This window comes from Drosophila miranda, chromosome 4, assembly GCF_003369915.1.
Source record: "Drosophila miranda strain MSH22 chromosome 4, D.miranda_PacBio2.1, whole genome shotgun sequence".
NCBI lineage: Eukaryota > Metazoa > Arthropoda > Insecta > Diptera > Drosophilidae > Drosophila > Drosophila miranda.
The window spans coordinates 5115881-5142849 of NC_046677.1; the positions used below are offsets into that span (position 1 = coordinate 5115881).

Genomic DNA, 26969 nt, shown 5'->3' on the forward strand with positions numbered 1-26969 from the left:
TCGCACCGTCACACGGAGAATACAGTTCGAGTTCAGCCTTCGAATCGTTCAGACGTTGCTCGGAAAAAAGCGGAAAACCAACCCCCCCTTGCACATCCATTGAAATATTCTGTTCAAGAACAGCTGTCCCAAGTGTCAAAAAGTGAACAACAACAGAGAAATAAGAAAACGCCAAAAGTGAAAGAAATTTACACCACAAAGTGATCTAAATCGGATTTCAGGAATACCATTTCCCTGAACTGAACCGAAAAAAGAAAAGTGAAATTTTTGGATTATTATCAAACACACACACACATTTTTGCCGTCGCATTTTCTGTGGATTACTCTTCATCGACGACAAAAACTATAAACGAAAAGCTACAAATTTCTGTGGCCACCGTCAACATTTCCTTGTGGATTAAACTCTTCAATAACCAAACCAACACTAAGCAACAAAAATGGTTGTCTTGGAAGGAGGCGGTGGTGTCGTTACCATCGGCAATAACCAATACCTACAACCGGATTACTTGGCTCCACTCCCGACAACGGTTAGTATTTTATAAACAAACAACAAAATAAATTAAAGACAAAAGACTTATGCAAAAGTCAGAGAAACACCTTTTGAATGAGCTCTATAAAGAAATCGTGGAACAGAATAAAAACTGTTGACAAAAAATTAGGAAAACCAAAAGAAATTTCAGAAAAAAAAAATAAATTTTGGAAAAAGAAAAATTATTTGAAAAGCTGAGATGAAAGACTGATGAATTTGGATACAAATTATATTGAACATTTTAACATCAAGAAAATATGTTCAGAAAATTATAAAAGGCATAAAAAAACATTAAAAAAAAAATGAAATTGGCATCAAACAATTTGAAGTAATTTATAAAATATATACCCCAGAAAGTACGGAAAAATTCAGTTTCAATGAAGAAATTATAAATACAAAAATTATAGAAAATAAAAAGAGAAAAATTAAATCTGTAATGAAAAAATTGAAGAAAAATTTCAGAAATACAAAGACGTGAAAAATAATTTAAAAAGAAATATAAGGAAATAAACCAACAACAAATAGAGCTCAAATTAAAAAAAAGGAAGGAAATTCCTGTGGTAATAAAAAAATATACTAAATCCCAACCTTCTTCCTTTCCTTCCATTCCTTATAGATGGATGCTAAAAAAAGTCCCCTGGCTCTGCTCGCCCAGACATGCTCACAGATTGGAGCCGATTCATCGGCGGTGAAGCCCCTGCTGGCAATGGACAAGAACAAGACGAAGCCGGGCACCTGCTCCTCGTCCTCCACATCCTCCACATCCTCGACCTCGTCGAGCAACGGCGATATATCGGCGGCCAAGTCGCCCGGCAGCCAGGCAAAATCGCCGAAATCCACAACGCCCATTACGGCCACGGCCACCAGCAATACCAGTCTGACAACCACCGGAGAGATCAAGCTGGCCTTCAAGCCGTACGAGACGAACGTGTTGAGCCACCAGAACCAGAACTCCTTCAAGAGCAGCTCCTCCGTGGAGGAACCGATGCGCCCCAGCTCCAAGAACTCCTCGTCCGCCCAGGAGCGTGTGCCGTCGCGCAGCAAGTCGAATGCCACGCCCACAGATGGACACAGCCGGACACAGGAGGCGGCACCCAGCACACCCCATGATAATGGCAGCCGGAAGACAGTGTCGCCCTCGGGCTCCTCGCAGCGCGGCGCCAGCCCCATCGTACGCTCCGGAATGGAGGTCCTGAGCAACTCCAACGGCACCGCACAGCATCCCAAGGAGATGAGCAGCATGGCAGCCGCAGCGGCTGCCGCAGCGGCGGCCTACAAGGCAGCCGGTCCCTATGGCCTCAACCATCTGTCGGCCCTCTGCTGCCCGCCTGGGATGGAGCAGCACGCGAATCCTGCTTTCCGTCCGCCCTTTGCCGGCGGCTTTTCGCACCATCACGCCGCCATGCTGGCGGCGGCTGCAAATGGCGGCTATCCGGGCGCCGGAGGCGGCAATCCCGCCGGACAGCCCAATCCGTACATCAGCTACCAGCGCATCAAGACGCCAGCGGGTGGCGAGGCCATCGTGCCAGTGTGCAAGGATCCCTACTGTCCCGGCTGCCCCTACTCCGCGCACACCCAACAGATGCTGATGGGGGCCCCCTGCCCGGCCGGATGCACCCAGTGCGAGCACCAGAAGTACGGCATGGCCATGGCCAGCGCCGGCCTGCCCCCAGGCCATCCGTACTCGCAGGCGGCAGCCGCAGCGGCTGCCAATGCGGCGGCTGCACGCTCCGCCCCCTACGTCTGCAGTTGGGTGGTAGGCGATGCCTATTGCGGCAAGCGTTTCCAGACCTCCGACGAACTCTTCACCCACCTCCGCACCCACACGGGCAACCTCTCGGATCCGGCTGCCGCAGCCGCCGCTTTGGCCCAGTCGCAGGCGCAGTCCCTGCTCGGAACCCTGTTCCCCCCATCGGCGCTGCGAGGTGGATATCCCACGCCCCCGCTCAGCCCCATGTCCGCGGCAGCGGCAGCAGCCCGCTATCATCCGTACGCCAAGCCGCCGCCAGGTTCCATGGGCGGTGCCCCATCGCCCTTTGGCGCCGGCGGAGCCTTCAATCCGGCAGCAGCCGCTGCGGCAGCTGCTCTCGGACCGTACTACTCCCCGTATGCCATGTACGGCCAGAGGATGGGAGCGGCCCATCAGTGAAGAGGGACAAGGAAAAGGAAAAGGTTTTTAAATGCATACCAAAAAAAAAAGCAAAAGGATATCCCATAGACCCCAGAGGAAACGTTTTTGAAATAATTTCAAACGAAAAAAAGGATGAAATGAGGATCGGGAATGCCGATGGACACCATCTCTCTGCGGCATTCGCGCGCTGTTCTGTGATACTAAACTGTAGTTTGTCGAGCGCTAATTAAACTTAAGTTTCCATTCAACGAAGTAGAAGACGAAGAAGATCATATTTAACAGCAACAAAAATCGTAGCAGAACAAACAGAAAGATCAACTTATTTGCCACTTCACAAGATAATTAATTCATAATTATTGTCTACAGTAATCACACAAATCCAATCGAATCCCCCCCACATCCAAATAGGAGATATACATAGTAGGAATATCATCAGTTTTCGGATGCACATTTTGTGTTTTTTTGAATCAACCAAAGTTTTTTCAAGTCTTAGCAAAGCAGAAAAAAGAAATACAATATTCAATGCGACTTCCAAAATTTGTTCTCTGAGATGTTGAAACATTGTTTTTAATCCACGTTTTGCTTTAATCTTTAAGTTTATTAACTATTATTATTACCAATCATTACAACATTAATGTTCTTTAAGTCAACTTAAATGTAAAACTACGTATAAAATAAATAGTAAACACAAACGAAAAAAAAAACTCAAGAAAAATGCTTAAAAAAAAAAGAACAAATAAAACATGAATATTTCATATAATTATTGTATGTAATGTACTGTGTGTGTGTGTGTAAATTCTATAGATATACAAAACACTAGATTCGCTAATTTACATACTCCCCTTGATGTATGCAGAAAAATCAGAATCACAAAAGCAACAGAATATCAAAAAGAAAGAACAAGATCAAGAAATCCAACACATTCATATGAAAAACTGAAAAATATACATGAAAGAAAAACCAAAATCTTTTGAAAAATATAAACCACAAACATCTTTTACTTGGCAAAAGAATTCTTCTTTTTCATGGTCTTATCTCTTGGCAATACGAGCACGATTATTGCTTGGGGTTGGGGATTGGCTTACTCATTCGAGGGCCATAAAAATAATGCTGATAATGCTGCTTGATTTTACCCCATGGTTTATTTACATAAGGCTGATGACATTGGCACATTCTGCGAAACTTTATCGCGGGGGTCTCTAATCCCCATGAAACCTTTAAGAAGGCAGGCGAAACCGGTTTGGAATGGAGAGCATTCTGCAGAGATTCTTATTTCAGAGGGTATCAAAGCAGAATAGCTTAAGGAACAACTTGCAAAAAGAGCCTCCGTGATATAATTATTCTGAGTGGAAAAACTATGGCAAAAGATGGAATGATGTAGAATTCAAGGAATTATCTATCATATCTGGGAGATGCTTAGATAAGTGATGGTAAAAATCCATAAACAAATCTGAAAAACGAAAATTTTCAATTACAAATAACCTCAAAACGAGTGCCATCACTGGGAGACTCTTTTTCGCAAAGAAAACGATTGAGAGAGGGATTCATTTATCTTTGCATTAAAATTGAAGCTCCCTGAATAAATATTTCAATTTTAATTGAGCAAAACCCTTGGGCTTCTCCCCGAAAATCGAATAAAATCCAAAGAATATTTCGTTCCCACCTCAAAGAAACTTGAATTTTCCTCGAAACCAAAAATAAAACCACATCTTAAATTCAAATTTTCCAGTCACAAACAATTTGATTTGATTTCCGTTTGCATTTCCAATGTAAAACTTTTGTATGCAGCATTTCGAATTCGGCCTAAAACGAAATCGAATTTGAATTTCATGAGTCCATCAGAGCTGTTGCAGTGGCAGTGGCAGTGGCCGGGGGTTGGGGGTTGGGGCAGCATTGATTGGGCAAGCCTTAATAAAACCTGGCGTCTCTGGCGACAGTCATAAAACACCCAAGCTGGAAATTAAAAATCAATAAAAAACCCACCCATTCATACATACAAAGTACATCGTCAGAATCAATTGGCATTCAATGAGCAGCACACGCAAAACAAAACAACAGCAACAACAAAAAATATTATAAATTTATTACAATAAAAATTGCTTACAAAGCACACAAATGACAGACATTTTTCAGAGAGACAATATGCTTCAAAAATCAGTACCAAAATGAGCAACAATTCAACAGCATATTCGAGTGTATCTCATAAATAAATTAATTGTGACAATATTCAATTGATTTGATTTGAAATTATCGCATTCAGCTGTCACTCGCCCCAACGACACACACACACACACGCACACGCACACGCACACAATGCTATTTTCAATTGTTTCAATTTTCAATTTGATTTTTTCCAATTTCTGGTTTTTATTTCTTCTGTCTCTGATTTGATTTTGATTCGATGTGAACACAGAAATCGCTTGGCCCCAATATCCCCCATGTGGGTATGGGAATATATTGTTTGCGGGTCGATTTATCAAAGCAATCAGCCCAGCCATCAGCAATCAACAATCAGTGCTCGCTCTATGGCAAATAAAGTGCTCGATAGCTCCCCCCCCCCAAAGTCGTTTTGTGGGATTTGTGTTGAGTGTTGGAGTCATTTTTTAGTGGTGTTAAGGAAGGGTATTTGATCTACTGTGGGTTATAGATATACAGTATCTCTAACAGGGAGAACAAACTATGGGTGGAGTTTAATTTAAGACCATAATGAAGGAATGAAGAAAGCTGACAACCCTGCCTCGCTCACTATATTTCTTTCCCTCTCACAGCGTCGCTTAGCATTAAAGAGTTAGTTTTCCTGCCTGGCAAGCACTCTCTCCACCTCTCTCTCCCTCTATTTTTCTCTCTCTTTACTGCCAGCTCTATTCCAGTGAGACTCGTACTGGTTTTTCTGTATAAACTCTTTTTCTTTGTAATATTTCCTTTTACATGTTTAAGGGCATTACAAATTCCTGCTAAATCAAAAGTTTTGGTTTTTTTTTGTCGCCCCTCTTGTTGACATCTAGATTTTGATGATTATTAATAATTTTTTGATTCCCCCCTCTACCGATTCCGTTGAAAGATCTGCTTTTGTCCAACTCGTGCATGTGGCTGTCGTTCCAAATTGAATTTATTTACAGGCATCATATTTCTTTGTTTTGCTGTGTGCTTTTTTTCATGTTAAACAATTTGTTTTCGATGTCAACACTGGCACGTCGTCGGGTCTCAGTCCCCCATTCAGAAGCCACAACAAAAAGTAAAAGCAAAAGCCAGCAGAAACCAAAACTGAATCAACTTTTTTGTTGTTGTCTAAAATAGACCACGAGGGAGAGAGGTGGCCAAAGAGAGGGAACTCTCCAACAACTCGAAAGATTTCGTTGGGTCTTGAGAGATCTCTCTGGGGAGTCCGCACTGAAGTTTCACGATGGCCGACAACTTGCCAATCGGCTCGTTGGTCTAGGGGTATGATTTCCGCTTAGGGTGCGGGAGGTCCCGGGTTCAAATCCCGGACGAGCCCAAGTAAAGTACATTTTTTTAAAAATCTTTTTACACTTTTTTTAACAGATTTTTTTTTGCGCCATAAAAGAGCAATAATACCATTTAAAATATGTTTATTACTTCAATTTATGGGGATTATTTGAGCCAAGTCATATGGTTGGTTCGTTGACTCACGATCATTTAATGCCAGGCAATAATCACACTTTTGAAACGTTGTAAATATCAAATATAAGCACGAGTACGGGTACGAGTAGTTTTTGGTATATGACTGAATTTATATTATTTGCAAATACTTTTATGGTAGCTAGACGAGACTTTTGGGACTGGTCCCCTTTTAATCTTGGATGTTTTATGGCCTCATCAAAATTAAGTCTAATCATCGGTTGTGATTTTTGTAGAAAGATTTTCCAATATTATGGTAGATACCACGTAGTCGTTGTTCAAAGAGTTGTTTGGTTACAGAAAAGAACTCAATATGTTGTACAAATGAAAGATCTAACAAGACCAAGATCGTGTTGTACTTGAAATTGAAATTATAGCTCTAAAAATTCATTCTTTGAGTTCTTCTTCAGAGTACTTTTATAAGGAATTCTTAGAGAACTTTGCAAAACTAAGATTATATTCGATAGGAGTTGTTTTTATAATTCTAAAATTCTAGAAATTATTGAATAATTAAAAATAACTATTGAGTATCCAATATTCCTATCACATACTATAATAGTGTTTCTATATCTCTTCATATTTTCTTAGATTTGTTCTTTATTCTTTCTTTATTTATGATTTTGAGCGGCCCCTTATTTATGAGGCACCTTAACGCTGACAACTTGTCGTATGGTTATTGCTATATAGTCATAAAAACCGATTTTATTGTCCGTGTCGTATATAGAGATGTTAACGATTAAACGCCGCGAAGAGCTTGTCTACGAATTTATGATCAAAATAGAAAGAAATGGAAAATGAGGGGAACTTTTCTTCAACATTCCTTAGAGACCTACATATCTCTAGTGGAAGATGATCTTCGAGTTCTTTGGATGTTGATGTGCAATCCCAGACAGAGGTGCGCTGCTGCATGAGGTGCGACACGTAGTCTATCGGAGACCTCGTAGACTTCTAGACTGTTTGGTGTTTTTCCTTTGCCACGGTCGTCGGGGCAATCGTCCATAAATAATATACAGAAATCGGGAACTGAGATTGCATGAAGCTTATATTTGTGGGCCCCTATATACAACACAGACGGACAGCCGGGTCTCGGGTCTCTCGGGTCTCTGGTGTGCTGTGATTTTGCCTGGCGAATTGATATAGCAATGAATGGCACTGACAAGTTGACGTTTTAGATTTGATGATTTATTTGCGGACCCGAGAGCGATCGATGATTTATGAGGTGTCCGTCCCGAGATTAGCGAACGAATGAATGGGGCTCTTTGGGGTTATATAAGCTGATAATGCCTCGCTCCGTCGCTCTGCCCATTAAATAGACATTAACGAAATGTTCTATAAAGCCGGAAGGCATCGCTGGAATTGCAGTTAGTAACAGAATGATATCTCCACTGGTGGCCCTCTGTCTGGTCGGTGGGATCTTGCTTGAGGCACATCTCTCCTCAGGGGCTCGCAGAGCAGCACAGTATACCCTGTGCACCTTCGATTCGATCAGCTATGACAAGTGTTTGGCTGTGGTGAAGGCCGCCAGGGAAGCCAATCGGTCGTCTCCACTGCACTGTATTTCGCGGGAGAATCGTACGGAATGCCTGGAGACGGTGAAGGACGAAGATAATCATTATGTGGTGCTCGATCAGCACGACTATATGGCAGCACGTGAAGCGGGTCTCCGTCCGATTATTTTTGCACGCGAAGAGCGAAAGAACTTCATTATAGCCGTGGCGCCAAGGAATATTAGCCTTATCGAGTACAATGAGGCTTCACTGTAAGCACTTTGGCTTCTTAATTGTGTTTCTTCGAATATTTTTGATACTTTTCACAGCAATGTGGATACAGACGACGAGAGGGCCTTCCATTCCGCCCTGGCATTCAATGCCCTACGTGGCCGCAATGTCTGCCCGGATACCCCGTCGATATCCCAACGTAGATCGATTCGAATTTTGAACTCTGATCAGTATAAACCCGTTGCCGATTCGGAGGATATTTTGCTATGTCCTTTTGCAACCTATGCGGAGACAAATTCCTTTGCCTGCTGCAACTATGATGCAGGTCTGCAGAATGCAGTCTTTGTTTACAAGCAAAGAGGATTTCCACGCCGAAAAGTCCGACAATTGAGAAGGTCTTTGCTCGATCTACTGAACAACTTTAATGGAAAGCAGTATTTCAATTTCTTTGATACTTTCAAGGGCGTAAACGATGTGATATTCAAGGTGAGAGTTCACTTTTCTTCCAAAGCTTCATCTGTATCTTTATCTTAAACTTTAGAACAACACCATTGGATTTGATCTGCAGCCAAGCTATGTGAATGGCATCGATGAGAATATCTTTGGGGAATTGCATTGCAATCAAGCTGATCACAAGGACAATCCAGGACAATTGGGTGATGATTTGGAGACTAAAAATGTATTGTAATTTCTAAATAGAGAACTTTTTCCTCCCTGCATTCCATACCTAAAGAGTTTTTCCCTTAAGACTGGTCTCCGATCCTCGTAATAGGTGTCGTGAACCGATCGCTTGTCGCCCGTAAATTAAACAGCAACAGCTGACTGATGTCGTCGCAGCTAATTAACAGTTTTGTTATAAATTACACTAAAAGTCATTACAGTTTACGTTTCGGGGGGTGCGTCAATCATGCGTGAACCGACAACCTACACACACACAGATGTGACATCCAGCGGATACATTTGTATCTCTTAGTTGTGTGTGTTTGCGTGCCCCCTTATGTCAGTTGTCAACTCCTTAATAATTTTCCATCTCTTGTGTATTTCTTTTTTTTGGTTTTTTTTTTTCTGTGAATTTTACGCCCCCGCTGTGAGTCCAATCCGATCCCAGGGTCTACCTCCTCTGCATCCCATCCATCCATCCCATATCCCATGCTGTGTTGTGACATTGTTGCTGCTGCTTGCTGCTGCTGCCTGTTTTGTTTTAATATTTATGGCTTCCTCGTGTCATTTTCATAATGTTGCGTTTGACACTTTCCCTCTGGGCCCCCACCATCACCATAGCCATCGCCAACAACAACAACACTCAGGGAACACAAGAGCAGCGACATATGGTCTTTCGAAGGTCGAAGTTTTAAGTACCCTAGGAGTAGAATTTTAGTCTGTGAGAGTTATGTGAAAACCAGGGGATTCTTTTCTATGAATTTTGTTTGGATTTTGTGGTATTTTTTGGGTGGGTCTTATATTTATAGATTCAGACAAGAAAGTTCAATATGGTTAGTGATTCTGATAATAGAGAAAAACTTTACTTAATTCATAAATAAAAGTTTTTTTTTATAATTCGTTAATTCAGAAATAAAATAAATTTTGAAAATGTTTTTTTAATTAAAAAATTAACTTTTATGTTTTATTTGTATTTTGAAATGTATAAAAAATATTTAACTCCAATTTTAATACAAAAAATTATAAAAATTAAAAACTAATTTGTGATTTTTTAAATATTATATTTTGTATTTATTGACCACAAATTAATTTTTTTTTATAAAAATATTAATTAAGTAATTTTTTTATAATCACATTTTTGTTTTTATTATTATTTTTTAAAATTTTTATTATAAAAATTAGAACTCTTACGATCCCTACTTTAAAGAGTCGAAGAGCTCTTCACAACTTTTCTCAAATTTCCGAATACCCTCTTGAAGAGCATCCCAAAAATGAAACAAAACACATCCCATTCACATTCCATATTATCTTACATTATATGGGCGGTCGGGGTTCGCCCTGCCTTGGTCTTTGCATGTTTTTCTTCTCTTTTCTGTGTAAAGTTGGTTTTTTTTTTTTTTTTTTGGAAAATGACATTTGTTGCTGACACAACGACAACTGTCAACAGGCACTCGGTAGCCATTTATTTTCGGTTTACGTTGGTCAAACAAGGGGGATATCTCTAGTATTAGGGGGCGACATGATTCAGGTTAAGAGTTGCTTTGGGATACACAGCGCTTGAGTAAGAGGTGTTGAGGGAATCCCAATGATGGGGATGGGATGTCTCTGCACTTGAGTTCCTCGTTAATTAGTCGAATCAGTATCCTTTCCGTGTTGCGCGTCATGCATCGGCACCCTTCGGTCGGTCTGGTATCATGGGAGCCCCCCGATGATAAATTCATGATCGATTTTTTACACGAAACTCCTGCAGTGCACTCGGTCATAAATTATACCTCTACAAACCTCGTATGAAATAAATAAAATATGAAGACAAAATATCTATATTAAATCGCATTGAGAATTTATGGCCCTGCAAGGCCTTCAGCTGTGGGCCGCCGCGGCATAAATACTTCAGCTGTGATTATTATTGCACCCAAGTAGCCACCCAGTGGGCCCCCAAAAAAAAACAAAAAAAAATAACATGAAACTCCACATGGAGCCCCACTCCCAACGGAAACAACTGGAAAGCGACAAAACAGAAATACCTTGAGCCAAGTCGCGTCGTGCAACTTCAAAGGCCGGGCCGCCGCTAGAGTGTTTTTTTTTTTTTGGCGCTAATATATTATTGATAGTTATATCAGTGATATATGTGACACTGGTCAGTGCGGGGGCTTTTGCTTTCCTCCTCGTTGGTTGATTGTAAATTACCCCCAAAAATCAATGAAAATTTTGAAAGGGTTTGCACTTTGCATAGAGTATGGTGTGGTGCTGTGGGTTTCACTGAATGGCATGGAAATGTCACAAACAATCAGGCAACAGATATCCGAAATTGTCGCTGACAGAGCTGTTAATGTATATTTCCTCCTTTTGTGCTTATTTTTTATGTTGGTGTTTCATATTTAATTTTTAATTAATAATGTCAAGTTGTCAGATTAAAAATGTGCCCGGGGGTCGTAGCTTAAGAATCGACTAGAGAATACTCTGGATTGGGATTTTTGTAACATTTTCTAGGATTTCTCAAATTTAATTTAATTGTTTAAAGATTGCCATAATTATTAGTTTATTTGTATATCTCTTTATATAAATATATGTAAATATTAAATATATTTTTTAAAATTTGTTCTATTTTAATGAGTTTCTATAAATATTTAAATTTTTATTGAAATTAATGAGGTTTAAGTACTGTAAAATTTAGACCTAAATAAACATCAGAGATCAATATAGTAAGGAAACTAAACTTGAAACAAATCTGTGCATAAAAGTAATCTGTGATCTACAGAAGATGGTTCAAATATTTGCCTATATTCCATCTATAACAAAAACCCGTCGGAACGTTTGTGTAGAGGAGTGGCTCGACATTACGATACCAGCTACTCAGGAATCTCTTTGAGAAGAGTATAATAATACCAGCACTTCCAAGATTTCCTTTCTATCTTTTTAATCAAACTTTTCCCCGTCTATAGTTTTTCATAAAAAAAAACTCTGATACCCTTTTGCCAGTTCTGGTATGCATTTAATGCTGAAAGTAAACTCTATGTTGAATGCCGCTACAGGGCATAAATATTTCATGCACTGTCAAGATAACCGATAGCTAAAGCCGGCTGGTCTGGCCGTTGAGTGTGATATAGTCAGAAGTTGCTAAATATGGGCTTGACCTGCCTGCCGGTGTTGCCTGCTGCTGCTGTTTGTGGATGTTTTTGTGGCTGCTTCTGTGGTTCTTGGTGGTTCCCTGTGTTGTCCGATGGCCACATTATTAAGCCAATTCAACGGCAGCAGATAAATAAATAAAATTTGAAACATTGCCGCAACAATAAAAGGCGACAGTACACGATTTATTAAACGAAGCTGTGGAGACCAAATGAAGAGGCGAACCAGCGCCAGAAAAACACCAAAAGAGAGAGAGCGGGAGAGGAGAGGAGCAGGAGGAGCTGCTCCGAACAGCAGCTGCCACCGTGTTGTTGCTCACATTACTCTTTTTTGGCGTGGCCCGAACAGACAGACAGATACTCGCACAAAGATACAGATACAGATACATTTGCCGTATAGAAAACACACACAATACTTGAGGTTGAGGCCAAAATGACTAATGACCAGCGATTATCAAGCGATAAAAGGCAAAAGAGAGCCAGCCAACAGCAGCAACAGCAGATAATTTATTATTGTTTTAAACATTTGTGTTTTGCGCTCAAACGAGATACATTTGTCTCCTCCCGAAAACAGAAACCTTTTCTTTGCCCTTTTGTTCATTAAGACAATATAATACTCGTAAAAGTCGAAGAAGGGTCGTCCCCATACATATTTATATATACATGAATACTTTGATGGAGACACACAGGCACACACGCACACAGAGACACACAGAAATCCGTATGTAAATATCCTGTGGCAACTGTTAGTAGAGCGCACCTCTGCACCTTGTAATTAGTTGGCCTTTTATAACCCTTTCTGCGGCCACCGAGTGTCGGCAGCGCTAGAGCCGAGACAGCAATAATAAACTTGAAGATTCATGAAAGCGGCAGAAAGGAAAATAAACAGTCAAAAGCGACGCGTAAATTTCAGTCTTTCAGTATTTCATTTCTTTTGTTGCCAGCCCCCTAGCCAAAACACGGCAAAAACTATCAAGAAACACACAACACAGACACACACACAGAACAAAAAAAAAAAACAATCAAAGAATACATTAAGGGTATAGAATTTTTGGTGCCCTATAGGGCTAATATTTTATTAAATATATAAATAGAATGGGGCTTACCTAGTGATAAGAGATTTTAACTCCTGCTTTCTGGCTTTAAGAAAAGCCTTTTACATATATTTTTAATTCGTTCAAGATCTACTAAAATAAGATCTAAGACTTCGTGGTGTTAATACGATAGATCTTCCGGATGGAAAACATTTCTGTCTCTAAATGTTAGACTACTTTTTCTCCATAAACTAATTTTTTTTTTCCGTTCTGTCTATGGTCTGTTGATAGATGTATAGATAAATTTAAATATATATAGATAGAAAGATAGATTGACGAAATACTACAAACCTATAGGCGCTCGCGCCGATATGAATAAAATATTAAACTACGACGACCCAAAATTGTTTGATATAATAGACAAAATATCCCAAAATACACGCCTTTATTTTTATTATTTTTTTTTTTTTGTAATAATTGTAATTTTTCCTGTAACTGTTGTATAAGTTGTTCTAACAGTAACAGCAAACAACATAATTGTATCTGTAATAATATTTTATAATCAAATAAAAATTTCATAAACAACTAAATAAATAAAATAAAAATAAATTCCTAAAATACTTAAATTTGCCATTAAATTGTGTTTTATCATACACCATAATTACTTTAATTTTTAATTCAATTTGTTTACGATATTTGTTTTTACTCCTATATCATTTTTGATATATTTGTTTTGATTATTTTTGATATATTTTTTTTTATGGACTTCTATGATCTAGTGATCTTTAGACCCCACAATAGTTAGAGTCTTGACTCTTCACTAAGCTATCTCTCCTTTCAACACTGATTCTACTCCCATAACTCATAAAATAAACTTCTATAAAATCCACCAAAAGTAGAGCATACCCTATGCGAATAGGTCGTATCCACACGGAAAAGGGTATACCCGATCTTGGTCTGATTGTTGGCTCTGCTGTAAATGTGAATTGGCCGAAATTAAAAATATATTTATGACTTAAGTGGCAATAAATTATGTTTCTTGTTAAAATTCTATTGTTTCTGTTTCTTCTTTGGTTTTTTTTTTTATATCTCTCCCTTCATTTTTGGCTTTCTTTTTTCCCTTTTTATTTATTTATTTTGGTTATTGTTTCTGTTTCTGCATTTTTTGTTGTTAATGGTTTTTTTTTTCAAAAATTATTCACATAAATTTTGCCCGAAAATTGTGTGCTTCTGACATTATTTACGACTTCTTAATGAAGTTGGTTGGTTGCCGAATTGGATAGTTTTCAATATGTCCTCCTCCTCCTCCCTTCTGGTGGTGTTAGATGAATATTCGTGTATATTTTATGGTTTGTTGCTCGTTGATTGCAATTACTTGTAAATCTGTCCCACAGTCACATCGGGGCATGGAAATAACGCGGCTGATAAGGCGATCGATCGACCACTTGACTGGTGGAAGTAGGATTGGGAGCGACCACATGCCGCCACTTGAGAACAGATCCCAGTCACATAAATACTACACTATAGCCTATTATTTGTTGGTATTTCTATGCTTTTTGTTTATTACTAAATACTTGAGCTGTGGCGGTTCTTTGTTGCTGCTTTTTTGTGTCTGGGGGTCATTCTGGGTGATTTGTTATTTATTAAATACTTTTGACACGTGTTTTTGTGGGTTTTTTTTGTTAACAATTTGATGATTGTGATGTCTCATGATGGGAGTTTACTCTTTCTTAATGTTTAACGTTGTTTAAATTTGAATTTCAATTGATTTTAGTAATATAGGATCTTAGTTTACGATAAACTAAGGTCTAATAATAAATAAAATACAAAAAAATTTTGTTTTTCTTTGACCTTTTTTAAGAACTCTTGAAGTGAACTATTCTTCTTTATTCTTATTGATTTTTATTATTATTTATTATTATTATTGATTATTATTATATATTATTATTATTTTTTTTTTTTATTCTTCTGGGATAGCTTAATGATATTCGTGAGTCTCTATACAGTCTATTTCAATCATACAATATTTAAATTATTTTTTTAATTTATATTAATTTTTGTTCATCAATTTATCGAAAGCCAGGTGTTCAAATAGCCATATTATGCCATTCTGGCTCTAATAATGATCCATTTGCAACGCTTTTGTGCCATCTAGAAGATATATGATCATGCTTGCCATCCAATAGACATCTAGAGTATGCCCCCGTTCGTATAAGCCCCCAAAGATGATTGTAATCTATCTTTCGGGTATTTTGTTCATTCGACACTTTAGTCGCGCCACCACAAAAAAAAAAAAAAAAACAAACCAAAACCTGACAACTAGAACATTATTATTCAGTTTTGGAGTATTCTGTCTGTTTCCGTTGATATTCTTGATGTTTTCCAAGACTCAAAGTGGAATTGATTTAAAAAACGACAAAATAATGGCGATCTAATCTTGAGAGCAATTAAAATGAAAATTTATGACCCTTATGTGCCACATACACTCGCTGGAGTTCAAGAGCCTGTCATCAGCTTATTATATTTTATACAATTTTACGAGTTTGAACAGATTCGAGTGATAATTTCTTCTAGATGGGCAATTAAAAATTTGTATAAGCAACGGTTTTGGGCGGCCGCTCCAAAAAGCACTTGAAAAATCTAATTTTTTTTTGTTAAAAATAACTTGAAGGCGTCTTTTGTGGCATTTTCTAGATAAACATTAGACAGTCGGTCCGCATTGCCGCTGTCAGCGTGTGGGCGCTGTGTTTTCTTTTTAAACATGACAAAAAAACAGCTGCGGGGGTAATATTACTGGCATTTAAGCTACTTGGCTTCCAAGTCAAAGATAATAAACAGAAATTTGTGATGGAATTTAGAAAAGAAAACGTCGCAGGAAAACAAGATAAAGTCACTTTTGGGGTCTCGTGTACGTCGTCGTATCGTGCGGCTGGCCCCCGTGACAAGGCCTGTGCTTCTGTCTAAATATAGTAGTAGTAGTAGTAGTAGTCACTTGGTTAGTTTAACTCTTGGGTCTTCAGCCTGCTGTCGTCTCATTTAGATAAGGGGGCACTCAGTATCATTTGAGGATTAGCCATTTGTGAGAGATTTTGCAAGATTTGTCGGAGCGGGGGACTGCAGCATTATATATCACTGCTCTGGACAGATTATTGTTTGCAGATCTCCTCGGGGTTTATCACGAATTTTATGACACCATTAACTAATTGTCTCTTGTGTGTGGTTTTTTTCTTGTGATTTATTCTTCAGTCTGTGGTCCCAAGTCGAAAGTTCAAGTGTTGCTTGTGTTAATTGTTGAAAAAAGGCTCTGAGAATGCATGGGCTGAGTTTTAGCACTGCTCCACCCTGCTCCTCAATGCATTAAGCGGCTGAGTCGGTCCCCAGAAGGCAACAACAATATACACAGTGTTTTGGCGATATGCAGAAACGATGAAATTACGATGTTTTGTTGCTATATTCCAAAAGATTACAAAAATAAGGAAATAACAACTACATATGTTTCCCAAAACACAAGTAGGGCCACAAGTACATTAATTTCTCGTTCTGAAACCATTGAAAGTTTCATCATATCAATGTCAGCGGCATATCATTATCTCATCAGAATACATAAATAAATACCATCAAACCATTCTCTTGAAACGCTCAAAATAGAAAACAACACAGACACACCACAAAAGTTGGCATGACAAAGCCTTAGAGTTGGGCCCGGGCTGGGCTCTCTTCTCAAAAGCTGTCAGACATTTAAGCCGCCCACCATTTTGGCCGACCATCTGTATCTGTCCATCGCCCTGACAGTGGCACTCACTTCTCTTGGCCATTTAATCACAGTATTAACTCTTTTTGCTGAGCCGCCTGTCACTCATGTCTCATGAAGTGGTGCCACAGAGAGCGGGTGTGGTGCTGCGGGGCAGACAGCGGCGGGGTTGTCGATGTTATAAACACTACTGTCTTCCAACTGTCAAGTTGGTCTAAGTTTTTGAGCGCAAAATAAAAGCCAACTTGACAGCTGAACGGTCTGTCTCCCTTCCGTCTGTTGGCGGCCAAACTGATGTTGTTGCTGCTGCTGATGATGATGATTATTATGTATTTTTGTTGTTGTTGTTGTTGTGTTTTGTATTTTTACCTCGACTCGAACACACTCGGACTCTTTCGCCCATGGCACATTCGTTTAGGCTTTTAAACGCTTAGGCCCGTCTTATGTGGGACTTAACGCGCTGACCGATGCCGATGCCAAAAGCCAACAGTTGGACAGCCTGAAGACGCCTCGACGGCAACGGCAAACGGCAACGACGGTGGCGGCAAAACTTGAAATGAATTTCGAACGCGCTTCGGATAATGAAAACGAAACGAGGCGCGCGCGCGCGCTCTCCGCTCCACCAAACGGTCAGCTTGGCGGGGGGGAGGGGGAGCGGGAAGGGAAACAAAATTAAATAAAAACCGAAAAAAGAAGTCAAGTAAAATCCCAACCGACACAAAGAATAAAAACGTCAAAAGTGATTTTGCGACAGCCGCAAAGTAAAATCAGAAAGAAACAAAAAATACCATCGCTGCCGCCGTCAGCACTTCCACAGGCCCCCACCACCACCCCCGCCCGACCCGGTCCTCTTGGTTCGTACATGGCCAGTGTCCACTGTTAACTGCTTTGTGCAAGCTGATGAGGGGCTGGTGGATTTTGACATTTTATATTTTTGAGCTTCATTTGTTTCTTTTTTTTCCCATGGGTTTTTTTTCTTAATTTTTAGGCACGTACCTATGTATGTACTTTGCCGTGTTTTGGCAACATGAAAGTAGGCTGGAAAGAAGATATTCCGCAGAAGTGTTTGAGTTGTCAGTTGGCTTGATCTTCTGCTATCTGTTTATACGCTCTTCTTATGCACCTTGTCTTCGTTACATAGCTGGCCGTTATTCTTTGCATTTGCCTATTCTACATTACTTTAATTAATTAAAATATTTATGAGAACTTGAAAATAGTTATTGTAATTCATATATATTCATTAAATGGTAAATTTTTTATTTAATTCAATTGTTTAGAATAAAACGGAGAATTATCTGGATATCTTAAGATATCTTTAAGCATTGTGGTTTATGACAGACAGCTCTATTGCCTCTGGATCGGGTTCTTGTTGCACATTCACATGGGGCATTGAATATACCAGCTTATTCCAGAAATTGGGGTCATATCGCTTGAGATACGTGTTCAGCACCATGTAGGAGCGCAGTTCGCTGTCGAGATCATCAAAGTTCTCCACTTCGGGATAGAGGACCACAATGAGGCGCTTGCATCGGTCCTGGGAGGTGGCATGCAGAGCGAGGCGGAACTCCAGTCGCCCCCAAGTCGACTTCAGGAAGTGGTTCGTCATCAGGATGATGACTCGCTTCGAGTCCTTCACGGATTGGCTGATGCACTCGGGAATGGGCCCCCCCACGAGCCAGTCGCGCAGATAGAAGCAGAGTCGGAACTTGTACGCGCCATTCTCCAGTCTCTCCACGAACTCTTCGATGAGCTCCTCGTCCTTGTGGGTGAATGATAGAAACGCATCGAACTTCTTCTGTTTTTCGAACTCCCGCTGGGCGGCGATGTTCAGGCATACATTGTGCTCGTAAAACCAGATCAGGAGTGGCTGCTTGAAGTAAACGATCAAGTTTATAGTTGAGATTATTATCATGAAAGAAATGGTGAGAGTCACATAGTGCACCAAGCCTGAAGGGCATAGATCGCTCTCATCTATAAGCTTCAGGAGCTTTCCCGTTCTACCGCAGTATATATCATTTAGATTTTCAATGTACTGCGAACTTCTCACAAAGAATAGGAAGTCTTTCTCCTCGCAAGTGCAAGTCCAAGGATTCCCAGAGAGTAGGAGCTTCAGCTGGGAGGAGGCGGCTATTCTCTTGTCGAAGAAGTCCCGCATCTGCTTGTGCAGCAAAGAAATGCTATTGTTTCTTATGTCGAGAGTAATTATATTCTCAGGCAGTTGGTCGATCTCGGTTAGCCGATTATTGGCCATGTATAGTTGTCCCAACTTTGCATATCCGGGCAGGGAATTAGATGGCAATGCTTCGAGAAAAATTCCTTCGAAGTGATGGGTCGATTGTCCAGATATTTGTGTAGGTAATGGAGGTATTGCTTTGAGTCCTTTGAATCCCCAGTCGATAATCATCGAAGGCAGTGTAGAATTATCTAAACAGCAGATGCATTTCTCCGGACACGTTCCTGAAGAGAAGATATTACAACGATCCAGGGCGGCGATATACTCCAGAGGTTCCTTCTGCCTCAGAAACGAAAGAAAGTACTTTGCCCGGCAGTCGCATGTCCAGGGATTTTCGGACAGATCGATCTTCCGCTTGGTGCTTCCCTCACGGTCTTTGAAGAAATCGACCACCTGATCATCGAGAGCCTCCAACTTGTTTTTTCGTAAATCCAAATGTGTGATGTTCGTGGGAATCAAGTGCAATGGTAAGTCCATTATTTTGTTCTCAAACAAATACAGTTTTCTCAGGGAAGCGTGACCCGATGAGTGTATAATTCTCTGAATTTTATTCGTATCGAGATGCAGGCTGGCCTTGTAGGGCATGGAATGCGGAAGTTCAGGATAGAATGGCATATCGGCATGCGTACAGTCGATCGTAAAGTGATCTGTGCTGCGGTTGAAGCAACAAAAGCATCCATCAGGACACGGTGCATTCAAATGATGAAGAAAAACAGGGTCTGACCTCGCCGGTAGTGCCTCTTGATGAGAAATATTATGCAGAAACTCCAACATAAGGTTTTCCTCGCAATTGACGATCCATCGATTGCCCGTCTGTGTGAAATCCTTAACATTTGAAAGGTACTTTATTACATCTTTATCGAGTTTTTGGATGGCATTGTTACTGATGTCCAAAGCAACCAGATTTTTTGGCAGTCGATTCATTCTAAGACTAGTTAATAGTCCGATAATAGTATCGGATACATTTAACTTTTTAATGTCATTATATCCACTTAATGTGTTTTCTGGGAGCTCCTCTAGATCATTTCCACCGAAGTTCAGACTTGTATCTCCAATAATCGGAATTGGTAATTGTAGAATTTTCGTAATTTGACGTCTTATACAATCTATATCTAAATTAGAAGGATTCCAACGGTATGCACACACGCAAATATCAGGACACTTTACTCCGTTAATTCCGAGAGTGAACTTGCAGTCATTAAGATACTCTCTAAAGCAAATTATGGCTGTCAGATTCTCAAAGGGTTCGTATTCATTAGCAAAAATGTATTTCAATTTGGAGTAACCTTCAAAGTATTTCATATCCACCTTATCCATATCCATATCATTCTCATCGGCTTTCAGATAAACCTTCTCCAAGTTCTTTTGAAGAGTCTCAGACCTTAAAATAGAAAAAAATACCTAATGACTTTATGAATAGAAAAACAACATTTCCTGATCTGTAGGAAACAGTAGCGATTACTTTCAATTATTTATCAAAATGTCGATCATACGAACCTAAAGAATGAGAAATCCTCTATCACGGCATTATGGAAATCTAATGTCTTTAAGTTTCTTAAGCTGCTGAATACTTTTAAGGAAGGTATTCTAATATCTATATCGTAAAAGTAAAGCCACTTCAAATTTGTTTTTCCTTCAAAAGTATTCTCGTTTATCCAGAATATTCTGTTTTCGTCGATATTGTCATTTGGTGGATATATAAATTTTGGATTATATAAAATTTCAATTCCCTCCACATGATTCAAGGTCATTTGAATGTATTCTTTAATTAAATTTGTAAACCTATTAGCATAAATCTTTATATATTTTGAACCATTTAAATTATTGGGACGTCGCTCATTTGTAATAAATTCTTCAACACTTAAAAAATATTACGATGCTTCTTGTACACCAAGATCTCTCAGGTAATATACTCCTGAACGAAGTGTGGAGTTATTAGAAGATCCGTCGACTCTTAACGTTCGTAGTTTGACATTAGTTTCATTGGAAACTGCGGCAAAATTCCACTCTTTGATATAGCTATTCATCCAAATGATTTTCATATGTCCATTCTGTAACTCCAATTTATAATCGTTTGTAATGAAAGATGATCCAACTTTGCGACACGTTCTGTTACTGTTACTTTTTTCGCAATCATCTTTCCAGTATATTTCACAGTAATCCTCTCAGATGCTTTCCAAGATATTTTCTGCACTAAACGAATTTATTGCCAAAAGTATAAAAAATATCGAAAAAAATATATTCCTCCACATTTTTTCGATGCGATCCGTATCCGAGTGTGATTCGAACTAAGCAAGAAAAATAAATATTATATTGGTTTAGCCGAACCGAAACAAAAAAAAAAAAACCAAAAACACTTTAAATTTATTATTTTTTAAATTGCTCCCACAGCACTTTTGGCGAAATCCGCTGGAGTTTCAGAGCTATGTGAATATTTCATTCGATTATCTTGATAAAGAAATTTTGCTAAATGTTCGACCTAGGGGCCTATGCTCTTACAATCGTGAAAGAAATACCCTCCATGGTTCGCGATTTATCAGGAACTTGCTTGCAGAACCTATTTGGCAGGTCCGAATTGCGTCGAGTGCCGAATACTTTTTATACCCGATACTCAAAATGAGTATAGGGGTATATTAGATTTGTGGTGAAAATGGATGTGTGTAACGTCCAGAAGGAAGCATTTCCAACCTTATAAAGTATATATATACTTGACTAGCATCGTAATTTAGATGGGATATATATAAACGTCGGACTCGATTCTGTCCGTGTTTAAACGATAACGAAGACTTCAATAGTACGGATTCTGCGGCAGCCAGGTCACTGTGCCAACCAATGAAAAACGTTTGCTACATCGACGATCGACTTTTAAGTATCTTCTGTCATGTAGACAGCGCCTAGTTCTCAAAGACCATAAGTGCTAGAGCAACGAAATTTTTTTATCCAGACTTCTGTGATATGTCACTGTTGCAAGTGTATTTCAAAACTTCGCCCTGCCTCCTTTCGCCCCCATAAAGGACGAAAATCTGTGGCATCCACAATTTCAAAGATACGAGAAAACTGAAAACTCAGAAACGTATAGAATGACTATATTTTTTAGACTGCAGAGTCTGAACCACATCGTATTATTATTAAAGCCAGTATGATGAAAAAAATTGCATTTTCTCTCGCTCTATCTCTTTCTAACACACACGTTTTATGGTCGGCCTTGCCCATCGCTAAAATTGAGCGCCTAGATCTCAGAGACTATAAGAGCTAGAACAACCAAATTTGATATCCACACTCCTGTGATATCGAACCTGAACAATATCGAACCCCACCCCTTTCCGCCCCAGCATAATCGTAAAGAATGACAATATCTACCAGATTGCCGAGTCTAGATCAGATCGGATAATTTTTAAAGCCAAAAGGAACATTGTCCCAGCAAGAAAGGGCAACAAAGTCGGAGAAGGACTCTTCTCTGAACAGCTAGACATACGGCACTCCTTCAGGCTCCCTGACCACTGACCACTCTGCCATAGACAGGAAGCGCACCTCTGAGCTCTGCAAACAAGGCAGGAATGACTTTTGCCGTAGCTGTAGAGACGAAGAAGAGGAAGAGACGGTGGAACACCTGATCGGCTCTCTGCCGAAGAAGGCTACAATATCTGGGCACGCCCTTCCTGACCGACATTTCAGAGATGTCTTCTTTGTGTCCTAGGAAGATCGATACCTTTGGTAGAGCATCTGGATGGGATAACTGCTGACACAAAATCCCACTTTGCTGGAAAAGGGAAGATCGTCATATACATATCCGCAAAAAATAGTTTGGATCCCCATAGGATTAGAAAAGAATCACAAAAAAAATTATTACAATACTACTAATGGATGTCGAACAATTAACAGAAAATGGAGAGACAGAACATGGGAGAAGTAAATATTTTATATTTCCAGTACATTTCCGCACGATTCTGAAGGATTACGGAATAATAATATTTATTATATGATAACAAAAACTAATTTTGCTGAGTTACTGAGCATTTTCCGCAGCGTATGTGGGCGATCAATTTATTAAAAGTCGACGATTCTTCGGTTTTATACGTTGAAGTGATAGCGAAAAGTATTCGATGACAGCACGATGAGACTCATCTCTTCGATGATTAGCTGGGTTCAAGAGGGTGTCGCATTGAAGAACCACAGACGGGCCAGAAATGAGTACTAGGTTCAGACTAAATTCAAGGGCAGGCGGCCGAATTGCGCGTGCGAGAGCGCGACAGATCACGAGAAATATAGAGAATGCGCAAGTATTGGTGCTATTGGTGCACCACTGGCTATGCTATACAGATTAAAGCTAATATCGAGCTGAACAACCCAAAAAATGTAATTTACGAAGTCCGTTTCCTAAAATATTTAGAGGACACACTAAATAGTATATTTAGTATATATAATAGTATATATTTGTATGCATACATACGTAGATAAAGAATATGTAGCATACACAAATTAATTCAAAATTATTAGATATTCAATTTATATACTTGTACAAATATATTGGATATCCTTATATAATTCTTAGTGTATTTTGATCCGTTGATTTAGTTGATTAAATTGTGCTCAGTTTATTATCTTCTGCAGGCTGTGGGTACTGGCCGTTATTCATGCCATTTGAGAGAGTTCAGAGAGAGACAGAGAGAGTGCATACTGAAAAAGATAGAGGGAGAAAAAAATGGATGCAAATATTTATGAGAGCCCAACATACTTAGATACTGTAGATACAAATTCAAAAGGGATCTGGTTAGCTTAAGATATTTTTAAGCATTGCGGTTTATGACAGACAGCTCTATTGCCTCTGGATCGGGTTCTTGTTGCACATTCACATGGGGCATTGAATATACCAGCTTATTCCAGAAATTGGGGTCATCTCGCTTGAGATACGTGTTCAGCACCATGTAGGAGCGCAGTTCGCTGTCGAGATCATCAAAGTTCTCCACTTCGGGATAGAGGACCACAATGAGGCGCTTGCATCGGTCCTGGGAGGTGGCATGCAGAGCGAGGCGGAACTCCAGTCGCCCCCAAGTCGACTTCAGGAAGTGGTTCGTCATCAGGATGATGACTCGCTTCGAGTCCTTCACGGATTGGCTGATGCACTCGGGAATGGGCACCCCCACGAGCCAGTCGCGCAGATAGAAGCAGAGTCGGAACTTGTACGCGCCATTCTCCAGTCTCTCCACGAACTCTTCGATGAGCTCCTCGTCCTTGTGGGTGAATGATAGAAACGCATCGAACTTCTTCTGTTTTTCGAACTCCCGCTGGGCGGCGATGTTCAGGCATACATTGTGCTCGTAAAACCAGATCAGGAGTGGCTGCTTGAAGTAAACGATCAAGTTTATAGTTGAGATTATTATCATGAAAGAAATGGTGAGAGTCACATAGTGCACCAAGCCTGAAGGGCATAGATCGCTCTCATCTATAAGCTTCAGGAGCTTTCCCGTTCTACCGCAGTATATATCATTTAGATTTTCAATGTACTGCGAACTTCTCACAAAGAATAGGAAGTCTTTCTCCTCGCAAGTGCAAGTCCAAGGATTCCCAGAGAGTAGGAGCTTCAGCTGGGAGGAGGCGGCTATTCTCTTGTCGAAGAAGTCCCGCATCTGCTTGTGCAGCAAAGAAATGCTATTGTTTCTTATGTCGAGAGTAATTATATTCTCAGGCAGTTGGTCGATCTCGGTTAGCCGATTATTGGCCATGTATAGTTGTCCCAACTTTGCATATCCGGGCAGGGAATTAGATGGCAATGCTTCGAGAAAAATTCCTTCGAAGTGATGGGTCGATTGTCCAGATATTTGTGTAGGTAATGGAGGTATTGCTTTGAGTCCTTTGAATCCCCAGTCGATAATCATCGAAGGCAGTGTAGAATTATCTAAACAGCAGATGCATTTCTCCGGACACGTTCCTGAAGAGAAGATATTACAACGATCCAGGGCGGCGATATACTCCAGAGGTTCCTTCTGCCTCAGAAACGAAAGAAAGTACTTTGCCCGGCAGTCGCATGTCCAGGGATTTTCGGACAGATCGATCTTCCGCTTGGTGCTTCCCTCACGGTCTTTGAAGAAATCGACCACCTGATCATCGAGAGCCTCCAACTTGTTTTTTCGTAAATCCAAATGTGTGATGTTCGTGGGAATCAAGTGCAATGGTAAGTCCATTATTTTGTTCTCAAACAAATACAGTTTTCTCAGGGAAGCGTGACCCGATGAGTGTATAATTCTCTGAATTTTATTCGTATCGAGATGCAGGCTGGCCTTGTAGGGCATGGAATGCGGAAGTTCAGGATAGAATGGCATATCGGCATGCGTACAGTCGATCGTAAAGTGATCTGTGCTGCGGTTGAAGCAACAAAAGCATCCATCAGGACACGGTGCATTCAAATGATGAAGAAAAACAGGGTCTGACCTCGCCGGTAGTGCCTCTTGATGAGAAATATTATGCAGAAACTCCAACATAAGGTTTTCCTCGCAATTGACGATCCATCGATTGCCCGTCTGTGTGAAATCCTTAACATTTGAAAGGTACTTTATTACATCTTTATCGAGTTTTTGGATGGCATTGTTACTGATGTCCAAAGCAACCAGATTTTTTGGCAGTCGATTCATTCTAAGACTAGTTAATAGTCCGATAATAGTATCGGATACATTTAACTTTTTAATGTCATTATATCCACTTAATGTGTTTTCTGGGAGCTCCTCTAGATCATTTCCACCGAAGTTCAGACTTGTATCTCCAATAATCGGAATTGGTAATTGTAGAATTTTCGTAATTTGACGTCTTATACAATCTATATCTAAATTAGAAGGATTCCAACGGTATGCACACACGCAAATATCAGGACACTTTACTCCGTTAATTCCGAGAGTGAACTTGCAGTCATTAAGATACTCTCTAAAGCAAATTATGGCTGTCAGATTCTCAAAGGGTTCGTATTCATTAGCAAAAATGTATTTCAATTTGGAGTAACCTTCAAAGTATTTCATATCCACCTTATCCATATCCATATCATTCTCATCGGCTTTCAGATAAACCTTCTCCAAGTTCTTTTGAAGAGTCTCAGACCTTAAAATAGAAAAAAATACCTAATGACTTTATGAATAGAAAAACAACATTTCCTGATCTGTAGGAAACAGTAGCGATTACTTTCAATTATTTATCAAAATGTCGATCATACGAACCTAAAGAATGAGAAATCCTCTATCACGGCATTATGGAAATCTAATGTCTTTAAGTTTCTTAAGCTGCTGAATACTTTTAAGGAAGGTATTCTAATATCTATATCGTAAAAGTAAAGCCACTTCAAATTTGTTTTTCCTTCAAAAGTATTCTCGTTTATCCAGAATATTCTGTTTTCGTCGATATTGTCATTTGGTGGATATATAAATTTTGGATTATATAAAATTTCAATTCCCTCCACATGATTCAAGGTCATTTGAATGTATTCTTTAATTAAATTTGTAAACCTATTAGCATAAATCTTTATATATTTTGAACCATTTAAATTATTGGGACGTCGCTCATTTGTAATAAATTCTTCAACACTTAAAAAATATTACGATGCTTCTTGTACACCAAGATCTCTCAGGTAATATACTCCTGAACGAAGTGTGGAGTTATTAGAAGATCCGTCGACTCTTAACGTTCGTAGTTTGACATTAGTTTCATTGGAAACTGCGGCAAAATTCCACTCTTTGATATAGCTATTCATCCAAATGATTTTCATATGTCCATTCTGTAACTCCAATTTATAATCGTTTGTAATGAAAGATGATCCAACTTTGCGACACGTTCTGTTACTGTTACTTTTTTCGCAATCATCTTTCCAGTATATTTCACAGTAATCCTCTCAGATGCTTTCCAAGATATTTTCTGCACTAAACGAATTTATTGCCAAAAGTATAAAAAATATCGAAAAAAATATATTCCTCCACATTTTTTCGATGCGATCCGTATCCGAGTGTGATTCGAACTAAGCAAGAAAAATAAATATTATATTGGTTTAGCCGAACCGAAACAAAAAAAAAAAAACCAAAAACACTTTAAATTTATTATTTTTTAAATTGCTCCCACAGCACTTTTGGCGAAATCCGCTGGAGTTTCAGAGCTATGTGAATATTTCATTCGA

At 39.5% G+C, this 26969-nt stretch overlaps 4 protein-coding genes and 1 non-coding gene across 5 annotated transcripts; 3 read left to right on the top strand and 2 right to left on the bottom strand.

Annotated features, from left to right (window-relative positions):
- LOC108162435 (zinc finger protein Noc) lies at window positions 1–3665 on the top strand. The gene is made up of 2 exons (XM_017297169.2): window positions 1–527; window positions 1146–3665. Exons 1-2 carry the CDS (start codon window positions 438–440, stop codon window positions 2676–2678), a joined length of 1623 nt encoding a protein of 540 aa, XP_017152658.1. The 5' UTR covers window positions 1–437; the 3' UTR covers window positions 2679–3665.
- Window positions 3666–6084: 2419 nt separating this feature from the next.
- On the top strand, window positions 6085–6156 carry Trnap-agg. The gene has a single exon. It is a non-coding gene; the product is annotated as a tRNA-Pro (tRNA).
- A 1495-nt stretch (window positions 6157–7651) lies between these two features.
- Window positions 7652–8743, top strand: LOC108162439. The gene is made up of 3 exons (XM_017297176.2): window positions 7652–8058; window positions 8116–8503; window positions 8559–8743. Exons 1-3 carry the CDS (start codon window positions 7673–7675, stop codon window positions 8703–8705), a joined length of 921 nt encoding a protein of 306 aa, XP_017152665.1. The 5' UTR covers window positions 7652–7672; the 3' UTR covers window positions 8706–8743.
- Window positions 8744–17902: 9159 nt separating this feature from the next.
- Window positions 17903–19744, bottom strand: LOC108161195 (protein toll-like). Its single transcript, XM_017295416.2, has one exon. It carries the CDS (start codon window positions 19742–19744, stop codon window positions 17903–17905), a length of 1842 nt encoding a protein of 613 aa, XP_017150905.2.
- Window positions 19745–23607: 3863 nt separating this feature from the next.
- LOC117188680 (protein toll-like) lies at window positions 23608–25449 on the bottom strand. The gene has a single exon (XM_033392874.1). It carries the CDS (start codon window positions 25447–25449, stop codon window positions 23608–23610), a length of 1842 nt encoding a protein of 613 aa, XP_033248765.1.
- Window positions 25450–26969: the final 1520 nt, after the last annotated feature.